At 39.1% G+C, this 17,908-nt stretch overlaps 1 protein-coding gene across 1 annotated transcript in view; it reads right to left on the bottom strand.

The window, feature by feature from the left end:
* Nucleotides 1-5,091: 5,091 nt before the first annotated feature.
* Nucleotides 5,092-17,908, bottom strand: part of ccdc93 (coiled-coil domain containing 93) — a 29,659-nt gene continuing 16,842 nt past the window's right edge. The window contains exon 23 of the mRNA XM_067261063.1: nt 5,092-5,655. Within this exon, the coding sequence (XP_067117164.1) occupies nt 5,599-5,655 (57 nt within the window). The 3' untranslated portion in view covers nt 5,092-5,598. The remainder of the gene's footprint in view (nt 5,656-17,908) is intronic.

Below are 17,908 nucleotides of genomic sequence, written 5' to 3'. Positions count from 1 at the left end.
TTATGTTCATAATACATGTAGGCTACTGCTGAAGGCTTTATTGTGACGTTTATAAGCAAAACTGGACGTTCTAAGGACGTGTTCTAATCACACCTCTGTGATTGTACGCACCTGGGCCCAGCCAGAACTGATCACACAGGTGTGATTGTACGCATCAAAGGGTTCTTTATTATACAGAAAAATCCAATATGGTGGCCGTTATAGGTTCTTGAGGCTTTTTTGTTCCTCATGAGAAATAAGGCATATCTAATGAATTTTGGGACAAATGGGATGCAACTGGCATCACTTTGAAAATGGGCAAATTGGGGCGTGGCTGTAGAGGTTTAAAAGGCTACCTCTGCCTAGACTGACATGCACCAACTCAGAGCATTGAGTTTCACATCCTCCTTATTGCACTCACTCTTATTCCCATAGCTATCGTGGTCTCAAACAAGCATAACTACATGTGGCCTACACATCAAACCACATTTGTAGTCAATTGGAGTCATGGTTCATACGAAGATATTTGTACATTTTCAAAATGTTCACCGTACATGGTGGACTGTATGGGTCACCACTGTATAGTTTCCCATGATAAATAAGGCATGTATAGTTTCCGGCATTTTAGAATGATGGGGTGGAAATGCCATCACTTTGAAAATGGACAATTGGGGCGTGGCCGTAGCGCCTCCTATGGGTAATGGTGGGTCATTTGTGGTGTGGTAGTTACTCCTGGCCTATACTATCAGTGTTTCAGGATTTTTAGAACTTTTTCTAAAATGCAGTACCATCAAGATCCACAAGGGCCTTCACTTCAAGCCAAGGAATGAGTGGGGGCTTGGTCAGCCCACAATTGCCTGAAATGTTGTGTATGCGTCTCGCCAAGCTCGCGCGTGTGTCAAGTGAAAGGCTGAGTGTGAGAATGTGGAGCGCGCGCACTGAGGAGCAAGCGGATACATTTCATTGGAAATATCCCTAGCAATTAGCCAAGCATGCACATTTCAAATATTGACAATAAATCTACTTTTCATCTTAAAGTCAACTTCTTCTGAGATTTGTGTACTAAACATTCTCAAGAGTCTTGCAATTCCCTTCATACACAAGGACAACCAATCAGACCACATCTTGAATGGGATGTGAGAGCCATCAAGTTGAGACCGTCCAGAAACTCCAGACTTAAGCATATGAGAGGTGGGGGCAGGTTTGACACCCAGCCTTACAACTGTCTTCATTTACATGTGCTTTTAAGTTGCTGTATGTAATCATGCAAAACCTGCACACCCGGCCATAATTAAAATAGCATGTAAATACAGCCAAGTTATGGGCGGATAAATTGTCTGCAGAAATGGTTGCTAGGGCCCCCTTCAAAAAAATGAATTCTTTCATTCACACAAATCTCAATTCCTTTTGTGTATAGTTCTTTGAGATCAAGAAGGAGAGGACGGAGAATGTCCATGAGGGGGTACCTCTGAGAGAGCTGGTATCTTATTAGAAGACACAGGTGTATGTGCCGTAACTGGGATTAGTATTTTTGTTCTAGATTTCCAATTGTAAAATAGAAGGCAGTTACTTTGTGTATTGCTTTTTTAGCGCCTAATGAATTCACCACTTCAAATTCATCTGTGTATAGATGTATACGGATAATACTTGGATCACCCAAAAATGGTGGAGTTTGGAAAATATTTCCATCTGTGAAGTCTTCCAGAAGATCCTTCGAAACTTTCTCACAGCTTCTTTGAAAATAATAAAAAAAATCCTGTTTCTCCCAAAAAAACTTCAAAACATAATTTACTGGCACATACTGGAAAGTATCTTCCTTCCCCTTGCTACTGACACCAAGGACATGTTGAACTGGCTCCACAAAACTCAGATTCTCCCTTCAAAATTGTATTAATTTGTACTCAGATTTTACGTACTCAAAGGCACAGTCAAAAAGAGTTTCATTTGAAAGTAGATTAGTAGTAGAAGTCCAATTCCTCATGGTCGCTCAATCTGAATCCTGACTGGTCCAGGTGAAATTTGATGATGTCAGCACAATGCTGTTGAAAAAACAGTATTAGAAATTCAAGACTTTCAACAAATGTGTCCTGGGTTATTTTGGGGTGAGAGGTTTCTCTTGTAATTTTAATATAGAAAGTGCCACGTGCCTCTGTAGCCCTGACAACAAGGTGTTTAAGTCTGGCAGACAATTTTCCTTGATGAACTGCACGTCTTCTATGTCATCCACCTGGTCAATTTAATTTCCGGCTGAGGATATTACATTGTCTAAATTATTATCTGTATGCTTTCTGAGAGCAGCCCTATGTTTCCTGTAAATATGTGTTCTTAAGCCAGGTATTGTTGTGTAACTCCTTTTACATCCCTCTATATCGCAAACAATGTGGAAATCAGGAAGATGGTGATGAAGAAGCTGTAGATGCTGCAAATATTTCGTAAGCTGAAACTTAACGACATCACAGAATGGACATCTGACGATTCTTTCCATTACCTCTGAAGATTTCTTTACCGTCGATTAGATTAATAGTCTGAAGCCATTTACAAACATCGTCTACAGTCCAGTGCTCGGTCATGTAAAATGAAAAATAAGACATAAGCATTAAGTAGCCTATCATTTTTAAACAAGTATTCATAAAACGTTATTTAAGGATGGTTTAACAGTCAGAATATACAAACTCTCTTAATTATGATGGTCAGTAGATGCAGTGTTGCGTTACAAATGGATGTACGACTAGTTAGCAAGCTAAAATTAGTTAGCTTAATTTATCGGGAGCCAGGTGTACAGGGGATTTCATTGTCTTGCGGTGTCTTCGTTTTGATGCAAATTTTCCAACTATGTGAGGCTGCCACATAGCCTATCACCATTCCCTCTTGCACTAAGGGAAGTGAGAAGAAAACCCTGTTTCATTCTACACTTCATTTAGTATTTTGGTAAATGAGCAGCAACAAATGTATGTTTTTTAATCTATGCAATCTTCATAAATAATAGGTATGCATATTTATTTAAAATATACAGAAATATCAGTTGTAAAATGTAAGCACATGAAAATTCTTAGAAGATTTGGATGTTTGATATTAGTTTAGACAATAGGGTTGGTGATATAGTGAAAAAAAACTGGCCCAGCTGCAATCGAGGCAAGCACACCTCACAATTTACCCGGAAATTGTCCTCACTCTAGTTTATACATGAACACACACTAAATTGAGTAGTCAATGTGGTATTGACAGGGCTGTATTTTTTTTATTCTAACAGTCAACTTACTGTGTCCACATTGGGCTCATGCGCTCCTCCTACAGTGCCACTGAGTATAATATGAAGATGGTATCCAATTCCAACGCGACAGTACAGCAACTATTGTGTGACAGTCCCTCGGATCGGCTGAGGCAGAAGTGCACCTGCAGTGGAGAGAAGGAATGATTTGACAATTGAATACACATTATATTTTAAAATCAGCAATAATTGCTTAGCTGCTTTAGTTAGGCCTAATATTAATATTGTTTGAAAAGTAAACAGCAGGGTACAAGATGCCTATGAATTATTTTTGTTTCATGAGCTGTTATATAATAAACATGTATCTAAACAACACATAGGCAAACCACAAAAGGTATTTCCTCAACCTTTGCCAAAAGTGGCATGACACACATCAGATCAGTTGTCTCTGAACTACAAAATTGAAACGTTTCATTGTGGCAGTTCAGCTTTATGGATGTTGTATTATTCACCCAAAATCTCCTGTTTAAGAAAGACTAGACTCACAATCACAATATCTTATTTTCCTATTTAGTCTTACCTTCACCTTTTAGCTTTGAATCTGTCGAAGATTACATCCATTGACCTCGCAGCAAACTGCTATGGTCCTCAGGCAAGCCTGTTACGTCTGCATTTGTTAGGTGGTGACACAAGCCTACAGCCAGCAGTAGCATCAGGTAGGGGAGTGGTAGATAAGCAGGCATTGTGGTGGTCAGCACCAAATACAAACTTCCAGACAGCACCAGAACCCATTGGCAGCCATTTCCTTAACTAAAGCCCCACACAGTCTGGTGTTGGGCCTAATTTCTTCAGTGGGGTCCCAGCAATCCACCAATTGTGCTGTAAAGATGGGTCCCTCAGTTTTCACTTATGTTCAACCCTTCCTCCAATCAACGTTAAGTTACTGAACACAATGTCCTCTGTTCAGAGTAAACACACTTGCTCCACAGGGTCAGTCTCTCATTTTATCTAAATGCACTGGGATAGATGCACTGACAGATGGACACACGCACTTGCACTTTCACCTAACATGCACATGCACAAACACATAATATCCTTCACCACATAAGTGCCCCACTTTCAATCAAAATTGTATTTATAAAAATGTAAGTTACTTTCATTTGTATCATTAACCTAGTCTGTCAGCTTATTGTTATTTTGAAAATAATGTATCAAAATGTGCAGGGATAAGTACGTACAGATCGACTTCATGACGTTATTGTTTGGGTGTACTCAGAATAGTCTCTTAGCGTCTGTTTGCAACTACTATTTAAGTTCAAGTTAGGCAAGTTTAAATGTACACCACCTTTGTTCTCAATGGCATTACAAAGTGCTAGGCACATCAAACTTTTTAAAATAGATAAATTGGGAGACTATAATTGGAGTCATCAACACAAAGTGTTGAGGCTGTATTAAAGACTAATCAACATCAACTACAATGTTTGAATGTCTCTGCCAAACAGTGCTTCACCTTTTGTTTCTATGACCAGTATCTGTGCAGTGCCACAATCATTAAGCTCGCACAGCAGGCCAAACCCCTAGCATGATCAAGACAACCATCATATACAGTGTCTGTTTATGAGAGGAAGCGATAAAGCATTGTGTGAATCTAGTTTGTGTGTCTCTGTTTACATCTCGGGAATCCAGAGTTCTGTTGGTGCAATATGATGTTTCTCATTGACAAGTATGACAAACCTGAAACCAACAGCCATGAGCCACACAGCACAAGAATGTCTGATACATCATCCTGACAAGGAAGCCAGAGCCTCTTGTTAATACAATGAAGGCTGAATAAGCTTTCTTTAAAGAGATAGCCTGTATATTCTTATAAATACAACTACTTGAAATGATAATGTAAAAGTTATAAAATTCAGTAGTGTTTAATGAATGGCAACAGTTACCAATAATACAATAACTTTATAATGATTTAATACATTCTTGTTAAGCATGCCATAATTACAGTAGACAAATGACAAGGACAAAGGTGTCTGATGCGATACTTACATTAAATGATAATATGGTTAATTCACATTCCTAACAGGACAGAGCCTTGCACAAGGTCAACTGATGGAGTAGCAATGTTAGGTGCTACATCAATGGTTCAAGCCACTAGGGCTGTGCACAAGTGAATGCAGTAGGCAATAGAATATTCCAGATGTCAGTAGGACCAGAGTCCTTATACAGTACATTGTGACCTCTTGCCCTGCCACAGGTGAAATCAGTCATAACAAAAGGCTCAAGACAATAATCAGAACAAGGCAATGAAAACAGTCTCAATGTCTACTGATAATTTATGGCTGTTATAAATAGATGAACACAGTTACCATATTTCTGTCTGTATACACAAGAATTGGTTTTGGAGCCAGTCTGGGCTATGAGGCACCCTTGGCTCTGAGCTTGGACAGCAGCATCTCATTCTTACGACACTCCTGTAGACAAAAACATGGCAAATGTGACTATTACTATTAATCAAATATATTTTCTTCAATTCATGACAATTGCTTAATGAATAAAAATCAGCTTATAGTCAAATTCAATCAATACAGTTCATTAACAATAACATTTTAAGAAACAGTGTTGTTTTACCATATAATAACAAATACAATGTGTGTGCACTCTAAAACTATTGTCGGTCACTTTTCTTCAACGACTGTCTATCCATGCTGTCAATGCAATTGTCCTAATCAGTAGATCCTTAAAACCCTTGTGCTGCCTTCGGGTCATTGTGACCCACCGTCGTGGTGCAAAAAGGTGAGTCACAATGACCCGAAGGCAGCTAATAGGGGTGTGATGATACACTCATGAGACAAGACGATATTTAACAACATTGATGATTTTCATATGTTCATGTTTTCATGTCATTATTTGTCAACATTAATTTTCGTAACAATCTTACGGAAATATTTTATCTTCATGACGCACACGCCCCACCCCCTGAGTACTCGTTTGAGACCTATCAATGATCGAAATAAGTGACAAAAATGCCCATCCCCTTATTGTCATGTAGCAAATGATTTGCAATTAACCAGTGATCAATTCTAGATTTCAATTTGTGGTTTGAGCTAAACCAGGAGTATTTAAATATTCCTGGATTTAAGTGTCTCCAAGCATCAACCAGGCTGTGTTCATTGCAAAAGTTAGTGAACGTGGTGTTTGGATGACCTACAGAGTATCTGCAGGGATGGAATGAATGCAATAGACTAGATTTAGATCACATATTATGATATTCAGTTGAGTGTGTTAAATTGAGATTGTCTAAATGCAAGCCAATCTGTTCCAATAGGTTTTGGTTTTCTTAGCCAATGTTATATCCATACATATTTATCAAGATGAATTTTAATCCATCAATGTTTAGCATAAGAATCACCCAGTGACCAAATTTGTCTGCCATATATAATCTGAACTCAGTTATTTAGGATCTGATCTTGAAGTACCATGGCTAAAGTAAGATTAATCTCCCTATTGTTTAGACCAAATCCTCAACCTTAGAATGGGTTTCTTGTACAACAATTATTATATTAAAACAATTTATTTTCTTATCTATTAGCCCTCTTGCATTAACAGCAATGAAAGAGATGTTGCTCTTTAAACTGAACATACAGCAAAACACATTTAAAAGAGAAATTACAAAACAATAAATTACCTGAACTGTATATATATTCTACCTGAACAGTAGAAGTTTTTCCTTCTTTCCTTTTTAAAGTAGCAAAACCATAAGCATAATTTTGTATTCAAAACTCACTTGTAATCAGGATTCAAGGACCCTTAATTTAATTGTGTCTATGGTGTGACTCTTTGTCCATAAATGAAGGCCTGGGGGCCCCGGAAGCAGCGTCGGAAATACACGAGGGCAAAGGGCAAAACTGCGCCTAAGAAATATAATTTTGCCACTGATATCACTAGGAGAGGGGCAAAAAATGCACCCATAGTTTCCTCAAATAACAATGATAATTTAATTAACTTGTCAAAAACATCGTAGCCTATATGACCCGGTCCAGTTGCCATAGAATGTTTTTGATTTTCGCCTTGACTGATGTTGCGTGTGCGTAAAGAACCAAACGTTCTAAAAATAAAAAAAGCATGTCAGGACACGGTCAGTCTCCGTCACCATCTCAGGTTCCAAAGATGAAATTCACTCAACCAGCAACCATCGGAAAATGGAAGCTAGATGGCTTGGGGTTGAGGGAGTAGACGAGAAAAACACTTGCCCCCTAAAAAATATGTTAATTTCCTACCCACAGTCTTCAGAGACCTGCCTTCCATGCTTGCTCAACTTTCAGCCATACAGCCCTCCGTGCCTGTCCTCTTTGGGGAGGTCTTCTACATCTGCGTCGAAATCCTTGTAGAGAGGGTTAAGTTTGGTGATGTTCAAAATCACACCGGGAAAAGCTCATTTCACCCTTGTGTTATCTTCGGGTCATTCTGACCCATCAGTCATTGTGACCCACCGTCGTATTGCGACAAATTTACCTCATACAAAAACAAGTAAAGCATTTTCTTTTAACTGTCGGGCTGTCTCAGACCCCCCACATTGGAATGGTTAAAAGAAAATTATTTTTATTTGTTTTTGTATTGGGTAAAATTGGGTAAACACAACTATGGTTCGTTATGAACCTTTGGGTCATGTGACCCGAAGGCAGCACGAGGGTTAAGGCTATTTCACTCCCATTTACTGTTAAATAGCTGTCAGGTGCGCATTTTTTCACCTGAATCCCAAGGCTGCGATTCTCTTATCAGCATATGTTGCTCCCGAATGCGAGTCTTCTGTTATTCAAACAAAGTTCATATATAGTGTATAAAAATACCTAATATGTATTGTTTATACATACATATATAGCCTATATATAATTATGTGCAAAATGATAACAATAATTTAATTATATGAAGTGCATTTGTTTCACATACATTTGTGTGTCGACAATGGTATAAGAGCAATTCCTCATGTCCCATCCCAGATAGCATACGGATGTGGGCCACTTTAGGCAATCATACGGCACTGCTGGCTTTTTTCTGGCCCGGACAAAATGCACGTGAGCCTAAAGTGGCCCACATGTTAAACAGCAAATGTGGCCCAAATATCACAAATCAAATGTGGGCCTTTTTTGGCAAAGATCCGGTGCTCTCAGCAATGTGTATCAGCATGTGAGCCTAAAGTGGCCCACATGTTAAACAGCAAATGTGGCTGACGTTTGGCAACTTACACCTTGACCTCCCTCGACAGGTGACAGGGGGGACGGTGTTATTGGGGTCATATAGGCAGCATTCCTCCTCCTCCAAACATGGTGAGTTGAGTTGATGCCAAAGAGCTTGATTTCGGTCTTATCTGACCACAACACTTTCACCCAGTTCTCCTCTTAATCATTCAATGTTCATTGGCAAACTTCAGACGGGCCTGTACATGTGCTTTCTTGAGCAGGGGGACCTGCAGGATTTCAGTCCTTCACGGCGTAGTGTGTTACCAATTGTTTTCTTGGTGACCAGCTGCCTTGAGATCACTGTAAAGATCCTCCCATGTAGTTCTGGGAGATTCCTCACCGTTCTCTTGATCAACTCTACGAGGTGCGATCTTACATGGATCCCCAGACTGAGGGAGTTCAGTTCTTTTGTGTTTCTTCCATTTGTGAATAATCACATCAACTTTGTCACCTTCTCACCAAGCTGCATGGCGATGGTCTTGTAGCCCATCCAGCCTTGTGTAGGTCTACAATCTTGTCCCTGACATCCTTGGACAGCTCTTTTGTCTTGGCCATAGTGGAGAGTTTGGAATCTGATTGATTGATTACTTCTGTGGACAGGTGTCTTTTATACAGGTGACAAACTGAGATTAGGAGTGCATTCTTAAAGGGAGCGCTCCTGATCTCAGTTTATACAATAAAGAACACCGGGGAAGCAGAAATCTTTCTGATTGAGAGGGGGTCAAATTATTTAACTGCAAATCAATTGATAATAATTATTGTTTAAAATTATAGACTGATAATTTCTTTGTCAGTGGGCAAACGTACAAATTCAGCAGGGGATCAAAAAAAAAAAATTCCTCACTGTATGATGCCGCAAATGTGGCACAGTTGTCTTCAAACATATCAGTGTGTTTGTCTAAGGGGCCCACATTTGAAAATATAATCCAAATATTGTTAACACATGAAGTGTCCGATTATCCATTTTATTATTACAATTGTATATAATGTATTTTAGAATATCCCCCTTATCTGTCCTATGAACCCGTTTTTGTTATTTATTTAATCAATTACTCAATAAAAAATTTAATGTTAAAAAACTTGAATTAATATAATCAAACAATCTTACAGTCTATAATTCTGCTGGCATATTCAAGTTTATGTGCAGGATCTGTGGTTTTCTTTGACAATGTATTTTAAAGCAACATGCTGTGGCCACAACATAAAAAAAAAAACATCTAATTTGAAGACGTGCATATCTAGTAACTAGAAACCACTGCGCATTCCCGCTCTTTCTACTGTCTTGCCGCACTCAGCTTTGGAGACAACAGCGAGCGCCTAAGTATCAGAGGTAAGTACAGCTAATATCTGCCTATTTGATAATCTATCTTGTAATAATCTTTTAATTAACCGTGTAACGCATATACTATCGAAGCATTGCTTTTTGATAAAGAAGTCTAAGACAGGAATTACGGATGGCTTTTTGCTAATTTAGTTAGAGCTAGATGGTCTAGTGAGTGTGGGGAGTCAGGTGGCTGAGCGGTGAGGGAGTCGGGCTAGTAATCTGAAGGTTGCCAGTTCGATTCCCGGTCAAGCCAAATGACGTTGTGTCCTTGGGCAAGGCACTTCACCCTACTTGCCTCGGGGGAATGTCCCTGTACTTAATGTAAGTCGCTCTGGATAAGAGCGTCTGCTAAATGACTAAATGTAAATGTTTTAGCTAGCTAGCTAGTTAGTGCTAACCTAGCGTTAGTTCTGTTAATTGTGCTACAGTAGCTGACATGGCGTTAGCTCTTATGAGATTACAGTAATATACAGCCCTCACTAAAACAAAGGCAGAATAAAATAGTTAAAATAAGGATAACGTGGCTTTCTGAACGTTTGATTCAATGTATGTCCTTGCGGTGTTCCACAAAGCCTAGAATTATTTGGCAGTTGGCCAATTATGACACGTGCAATCAACCTTCAATACTGTAGCTAGCCTAGTTAGGAATACGTTTGTTAATATTCAACTAAACAAACTGTATAATCAAGGACATGCTTGTTCTGTGTGGATTTACATACGGAAGTTTAGGCAAGGCAATATTCCGCTTTTTCACTTAAAGCTTAGTTAGGTTTATTAGTTGTGTAGGCCACAGCAAATAGCCGCGCTAGCTAGGTAGCACAGCACATGGTGCATATGAGTAGACCTACGTCTTGGCAATATACCATGTGAACCTTTTGATAGTAATCAAAAGGCTAAAAGAAAAGTGTATATCTACCTAAGTCAGTTGTAAAATTCCATACAAACAATGATTGCCAGTTTAAAAAAAATAATTTTAAAGCGAAGACCAATGTTCAGAAAGGCCAAATGAGCAGGGTTGAGTGACAATGCTATCGCAGTAGTTGAATCAGCTTGTTTCAAAGGGTTTCTTAATGGATGAAATACGGGTTAACTTTTCAGTAAAGATGCAGTGAATTAGACCTACATGTTAAGTTACACGTTTACTGATAATCAATAGGCGTATTCGACTTCGTGCAGCGACGCCGACAGTCAACTTGAAGCAGCCAATGGCATTCCCATGAAATTGAACACACCTAATTTTTTCTCCAACGCGGGCGGAATTAGTCGTCATATGTAACATGCTATAAAAACCTTTGAGCTACACATTTTATAATGTTGATTTTTTATTTTTCAGAGATTTTAAAGGTTCAAACGGTAAGGTTAGGTAAGTAATTGTTGTCATGGAGAGGGAAAAATGGAATATCACTCGCAGCAATTTGAGAAAAAGGGCTGTTAAAAGAGTCAACCAGTTTTTTGATACTTTAAATGAAAAGGATAATACTGATGAGGACTATAGTGTTGAACATGAAGCAGCTGGCCCTTCGGTTTTGCCACCCAACTGTGGATCAGAAAGTAATGGGGAAAGTGAATCAACTAGTGATGAGGATATCCATGTTGATGAAAGAGAGGATGTCGCTGAAATGGATTTAGCAGGTTGTCTGAGAAACTGGGGAACACAGTTTGGCATTTCATTGATAGCTTTGTCTGCCATTTTGTCTATCCTGAAGGTCTTTCACCCCTCTTTGCCTAAAGATGCAAGGACATTACTCCACACAGAGACTTCCTATAGTGTGTCTTCCTTGGCTGGCGGATTATTTCATTATTTTGGTATACAGAATATGTTTGGCAAAATATTCCAGAAGCTTGCATCGGTTGTCCCAAGTCGTCATTGTTTCAAACTGCAATTAAACATTGATGGTCTTCCAATTTTTAAAAGTTCTGCTGTACAGTTCTGGCCAATTTTGGGAATGCTCCAAGGGTATAGTAGACAACCTATGCTGATTGCTCTTTATTGTGGGAACTCAAAGCCTCAGTCATTGTCAGAATATCTGAATGATCTGGTTTGTGAGTTGAAATCTATGAGTGGTGGTTTTGTTGTTAATGGCAAGACCTTCTTTTTGACAGTATGCTCTGTAATCTGTGATGCTCCTGCGAGGGCCTTTATTAAGGGCATTAAGTCACACAATGGTTACAGTGGGTGTGATAAATGTGTACAGTCAGGCACCTACATGAATAATCGCATGACATTCCCAGAATCTAATGCTAGAGCAAGGAGTGATGTATCTTTTTCAAATGCAGAGGATGAAGATCACCACATACGACAATCCCCGTTTTCTGAAACTTCTGTTCCAATGGTCAGTGGATTTCCTCATGACTATATGCATTTAGTTTGCTTAGGTGTGGTGCGTCGTCTGCTTGATTTGTGGATGGGCACTAGTGGCAAGTTGCTTTACCGCATTTCATCCAGACAGGTATCTTTAATTTCAGGAAAATTGCTTGCTCTCAGAAGTTACATACCGTCAGAATTTGCTAGAAGACCTAGGGCCCTAAATGAGAGGTTACGATGGAAGGCAACAGAACTTCGGCAGTTCTTACTTTACACTGGTCCAGTAGTTTTGAGGGATGTGCTGACTACTGAGGTTTATCAAAATTTTATGCTGTTGTCTGTAAGTATATACATTTTGGCTAGTCCAGCATATTGTTTGTTGTTAAATGACTTTGCAAACACGCTACTTAAATCATTTGTTAAGCATTTTGGGGAACTCTATGGTCAGGGTTTTTTAGTTTACAACATACATGGTTTGACATGATGACGTGAAGGTGCATGGCCACTTAGATTTAATATCAGGGTTTCCTTTTGAAAACTACTTAAAACAAATCAAAAGAATGGTTAGAAAACCTAGCTCACCACTGCAGCAAGTTATACGCAGAATTTCCGAACTTGATTCAACAAGTATTAAAGACAAGGGTACCCACAAAAAATATAAAAGGCTGCACTCAGATGGACCTGTTCCACAAGGCTTTACAGGAACTGTCTTGCAGTTTAAAGAACTGGCAATAGATGAGTTTATCATCAACTCATCAGAGAGAGACAGATGCATCAAGATGAACAATAAAGTACTCTTGGTTGAGAATATAATTGTCTTTGAGGGTGAGGAATACATTGTCTGCAAAGAATATAGACACATTGCAACGTTTTGGGACTATCCCATTGACTCCACGGATTTGGGAGTTTGTTTTGTGTCAGATGTGTCATCCAATCTGATATGCTTCAAATTAGATGCCAATGTGAAGAAGTGTGTCAGGTTACCTTTGGAGGTTGGGTTTGTTGTTATTCCACTTCTTCATGGAAACCTATCCTAAACTGCAGTCTTAACCCTCCTATTGTCTTCAAAAAGCATACACCCTTTATGTCAACAAATATACTTGATTTGATGTACCTTATACCACATTTAACTTACAATGTGTATATTGTTATTAGTGTAAATGGGCATAATTTCTCTTTTTTGGTTACGATGAACAGAAGTGATAAGATCATGGGGCTAATGATGATAGAGAGGCAAATGATTCCCCAAATAACATGTTTGTATTTCCTTAAAAGTTCAAATAAGCAATTATTGTGACATTATGGGTCACAATTGACTGCATACTTTCCTGTGATGTTTGGGTGTGTGCCTTTGGAAATGGCATGTGTCGATCTCCTTCCAACTGTTCCTCAACACTTGTCTACCTTCTAAGTTGGTTATGTGTATAATAATATTTTCAATAGGTTGTTTAAAAAAAGTTCTAATTCAGATTTTGTCTTTGACACGACACTGCATACCTTGTGGGACCTGGGGGCATTTTGATTATATTGTGTGATTTTTTTAGCCTTGACGTGCAGATCGGCATCAAGTTTAGTCAGCGGCGACAGTGTCCAGTCTGTCTTCACTTATCTCTGTAGGTGTGTATCCCATATTTACACTACTAATGACACTTCCATTAATCATTCAATTTGTAAAGCACTTACGACTATCATGAAAACATTCTTCTGTGGAACAGCTTTCTGTTAAAGTAAAGATGAATGTGTTTATACTCTTAAAACTAGTAATATTGAGTCTCTTTCTGTTCTAAGCCATGTTTCACATCGTGGAGTTTCTCGAAACCCAAGAGGTAGAGGTGGTACCCGCACTGTGGGTTGCAAACCAAGTTTGTCAATGGCCATCTTATTACAAGCCTGATGAATTGGCAAAGGCCATACGGCGTGAGGAGCAGCCAGGACACATGTGGGATGCTTTCAGTGTCCGAATTGTATATACAGCTGGTATGTAGGCTACATTACATATTAACCTTTAGGATTCACTGATTTGTAAAATCTATTTAATGTTAATTGTCTTGTTTTTCACAGCAAACTACAACACTGCCAGAATGAAACTTCCTCAAGCTGAAACAAACACGGATGTTCAAACAGCAGAGGAAGAAAACGAAGACATCCAAAAGAAAAAGCGAAAAAGGCTGTAAGTATTTAAGTGCTATTTTACCTATTATAGATGTTGAATGTTTCTTTCATAGTATTGTACAAATAATGTACAAAATATTAAAAGGATGCACAGGGAACTGGAAACTTCTTCTGCAATGCATCGCTTTCTGCAGGTGTGGCACAACATTGTACAACATTGTGTTCTGTTTAAATTAATTCTGCTATCATTTTCTGTGTTCCCTTCACCCCACAAGACCAAACAACCGATTTGAGAGTGACAGTGATGATGAAGTCCCTGTCCCTGCCAAAAAAATAAATTTGCCTCCAGCCCCAAAAATAAAAAGGCCAGACATAATTGGGGCATTAAAAAAAAAACTTGAAACACGACGGACCAGCACTGTATCCCGACGGACCAGCCCTGTATCCCGACGGACCAGCCCTGTATCCCGACGGACCAGCCCTGTATCCCGACGGACCAGCCCTGTATCCCGACGGACCAGCCCTGTGCCCCGACGGACCAGCTCTGTACGACAGTCAGCAACAACTTCAGCTGGCCTTGCTTGTAAGTACTTCTCAAACCTCCCATTTATTAGTAAAGTACTGGAAAAGATAGTTTTAGTCCAATTAAATTATTTTCTTGAAGAAAATAACATCCTGGAAGTCTCGCAGTCAGGTTTCAGGAAATAGGGTTTATGGAACAAATTACCCATAAATATTAGGGAAGCTAACCCTCTAGACATTTTTAAAAGACAGCTTAAAACCTACCTTTTTACCGAAGCATTTAAGTAATTTTATCTCAAAAGGGTTTTCCTACTTTTTAAAGTTGTTTTCTCTCTTGAACAGAGATCTTATTGGGATTTTTATTATTGTTTGAATTATTTATCACTTGTATTATTGTTTTTATTGATTTTATGTAAAGCACCTTGAGCTACAATTCTTGTATGAAATGTGCTATATAAATAAAGTCTTACTTACTTACTTACTTCTTAATTGTAGAAAATAATGTAGAAAGCCTTTCCAGATGAGTGGAAACCTTTAAATTTGCAAAGGGGAGTCCAACTCCTTATTAAAGGCAGGATAGAACCTAGCAATTTTAGCTTGAGTTTGAAAGGATTCAAATCAAAATATCCCACCCCCTCCTTTCAAAACACATGAACTGACCACTGTTGGGAGGTAGGTGCACAGACAAGTAGCCTGTCTAATCATTGCATTTGGTCTAAATCGGTATAAATCAATTGTTTTATTTATCTGGGACTTCCCTCAAAAGCATTATTTATTAGTTACTTTATTTCAACAGCTGAAAAGAGTAATCTTGTAATGCCTTTATGTTGTGTCCTTATATTTTTTTTTAGCTATTCTGCATAAAATTCTTGCCAACCAAGAAATTATAATGGATCAACTGAAAGCTGTCCAGTTGACAATGCAGAACATTCAGGGAAAACCTTCTAGTGGGCAGGATCCCCTGGAAAAAGATGTACTGCCAGTGAACAATGTAAACTCCCTTCTTGCTGTGGAGGACCGTCTCAGGCAAGAGGCAGACCTTAAAAACAAAATGGTAAGTGCTGTAGATTTAGGCTTTAGGGTATTCAAAAATTTTTGTAGCTGGGATTGGGGATCTACCTAGTTTCAGGTGGCTAACCGTTCATTGTTGAAACATTCAGCCAGTATCCAGAAATTTAAACAAGGTTACATGACTAATGTTCCAAATACCAACCTGTGAAAAGTGAAATGTAAATATTTAAGAATTGGGTTACTATGTTTACATGGCTTTTAAATTGTCTTTTTCAGATTACTTCATTGAGTGTTATTGGAGGAGTGGACGTGAAAGATTGTGTTTGGCGGGTAATGAAGCACTGTTTTACCAACGCCCTGGCCAAACAGCTCAACTGGCGTGGCGTCAATGGAAAAACTGCTTTCCACAAACTGCAGCTAAAAGATATAATAACTGGTAAGTGTGTTACATTACACTCTCATCTGTCTAACGAGTACATTGTCTTTATAAGTAAACTCAACTCTAAACGGTCAAGCACTTGTACAACTCACAAACCCACACACAGCTGTGCATCACCACACACCGGCTCCCATCCAGTGAGAGACTGAAGCACAATGTAAATGATACATCCCCTGTCAGCTGTTGCATGGTATCTTCAGCCATCATCTCTTGGTGTAATCCATCTGAGACTTAACAATGTTTTCAATTTTTAGGGACAGTCAGAAACAACCGCCTAACTAGAAATGCGACAGACCAGGAGGTGGAAGCCTTCATTAAAAGGTGGCTTCACCTTGCGGGTGACAGAGACGGGGGGAGAAGAGAAAGAGAGGGACGGAGACGGATTGTCCAAGAAACCTGTAAGTCAGTTACAGTATCTAGGATATTCTATTAAAGACACATTTTAATAATACTATGAAAGTCATTGTATGTATCTGCCCTTGTTTAACATATTCCCTTAAAAAAATATATATATATATATATTCTGACCTATAACAAAAAGAGGAAACATATTGAGGAATCATATTGATAATCTTGTTCTGTTACTGAGTTTATTCTTTTGTGCATTCCTTAAAGGCCTGCAAGATTGCCAGGACGCTTGAGGGGCCCAGTCAAGATCCTTTCAAGATCAGTTCTGTTTTCAGAAGCAAAAAATAAAACATTGCAAATATAATTTACTTACAAACTGTGTGGCTGTTTAATTTCGATTTTTTAAGGTCTGGTTTAGTTAAGCCCTACCTGGCTGGTACTGTAGGTTGTAATTAGCACTGTTATTTTCTGGGTGGACAAAGTGTGCAATCATATTACCGTACATGAGGAACGTGGGCCAGTTCAACGTTAAAATGGAAGGAGCGGACCGCCCAAGTGCCATCATTCCATGCGGTATGTGGGCCACTTACATTATAGCATGTGTGCCGGATATGGGCCAAAATAAAACCGACCTGTGGCCCAGATTAGGGCCAGTTCTGGTTTATTTGGTTAGGTCTAGTTTGACATGCGGCATTGCTATGGGTTCCTTGTGGCCCAGATCTGGCAAACAGGAGCGGACCGCCCAAGTGCCATCATTCCATGCGGTATGTGGGCCATTTACATTATAGCATGTGTGCCGGATATGGGCCAAAATAAAACCGACCTGTGGCCCAGATTAGGGCCAGTTCTGGTTTATTTGGTTAGGTCTAGGTTGACATGCGGCATTGCTATGGGTTCCTTGTGGCCCAGATCTGGCAAACAGGAGCGGACCGCCCAAGTGCCATCATTCCATGCGGTAGGTGGGCCGGATGAAAGTGTTGAATGTGAGCCGGATCTGGGCCAGAGTAATTTTGTTATCTGGGATTATTTTAGAGCGGCAACAATAATTTCCGATTGCAAATAAGCTATGTTTTGTAAAGCAGATAAACATAACAAATGAAAGCATTATATTCAAACGAATCATTAGCCAATAAAATCACGAATGAAAATTTATGATAATGATTATCTACATATGTAAGGCGAATTAGTGGACACAAACTATAGTCTGCGATCAATAGGTCTATATAAACTGTTGAAATAGCACTGTTGAAATAGCCTTCAACATTCTAGGGTCTGATAAATCCAATTATCCTGGCAAAACAGTTATTGTTCTTTATTTATTGACAGGGCACGGTCCAAGTATTGCAAAAATGAGAGAAGTCTATGTTTGGAACTTCTAAGATAGAAGCTACGATCTCTGCTTGCTCTCCCGTTTATCCTGCTCTCA

Source organism: Osmerus mordax, chromosome 2, assembly GCF_038355195.1.
Source record: "Osmerus mordax isolate fOsmMor3 chromosome 2, fOsmMor3.pri, whole genome shotgun sequence".
Lineage (NCBI taxonomy): Eukaryota > Metazoa > Chordata > Actinopteri > Osmeriformes > Osmeridae > Osmerus > Osmerus mordax.
Note: the sequence above shows the minus strand (reverse complement) of the source record. Positions and strands in the feature narration are given on the sequence as shown.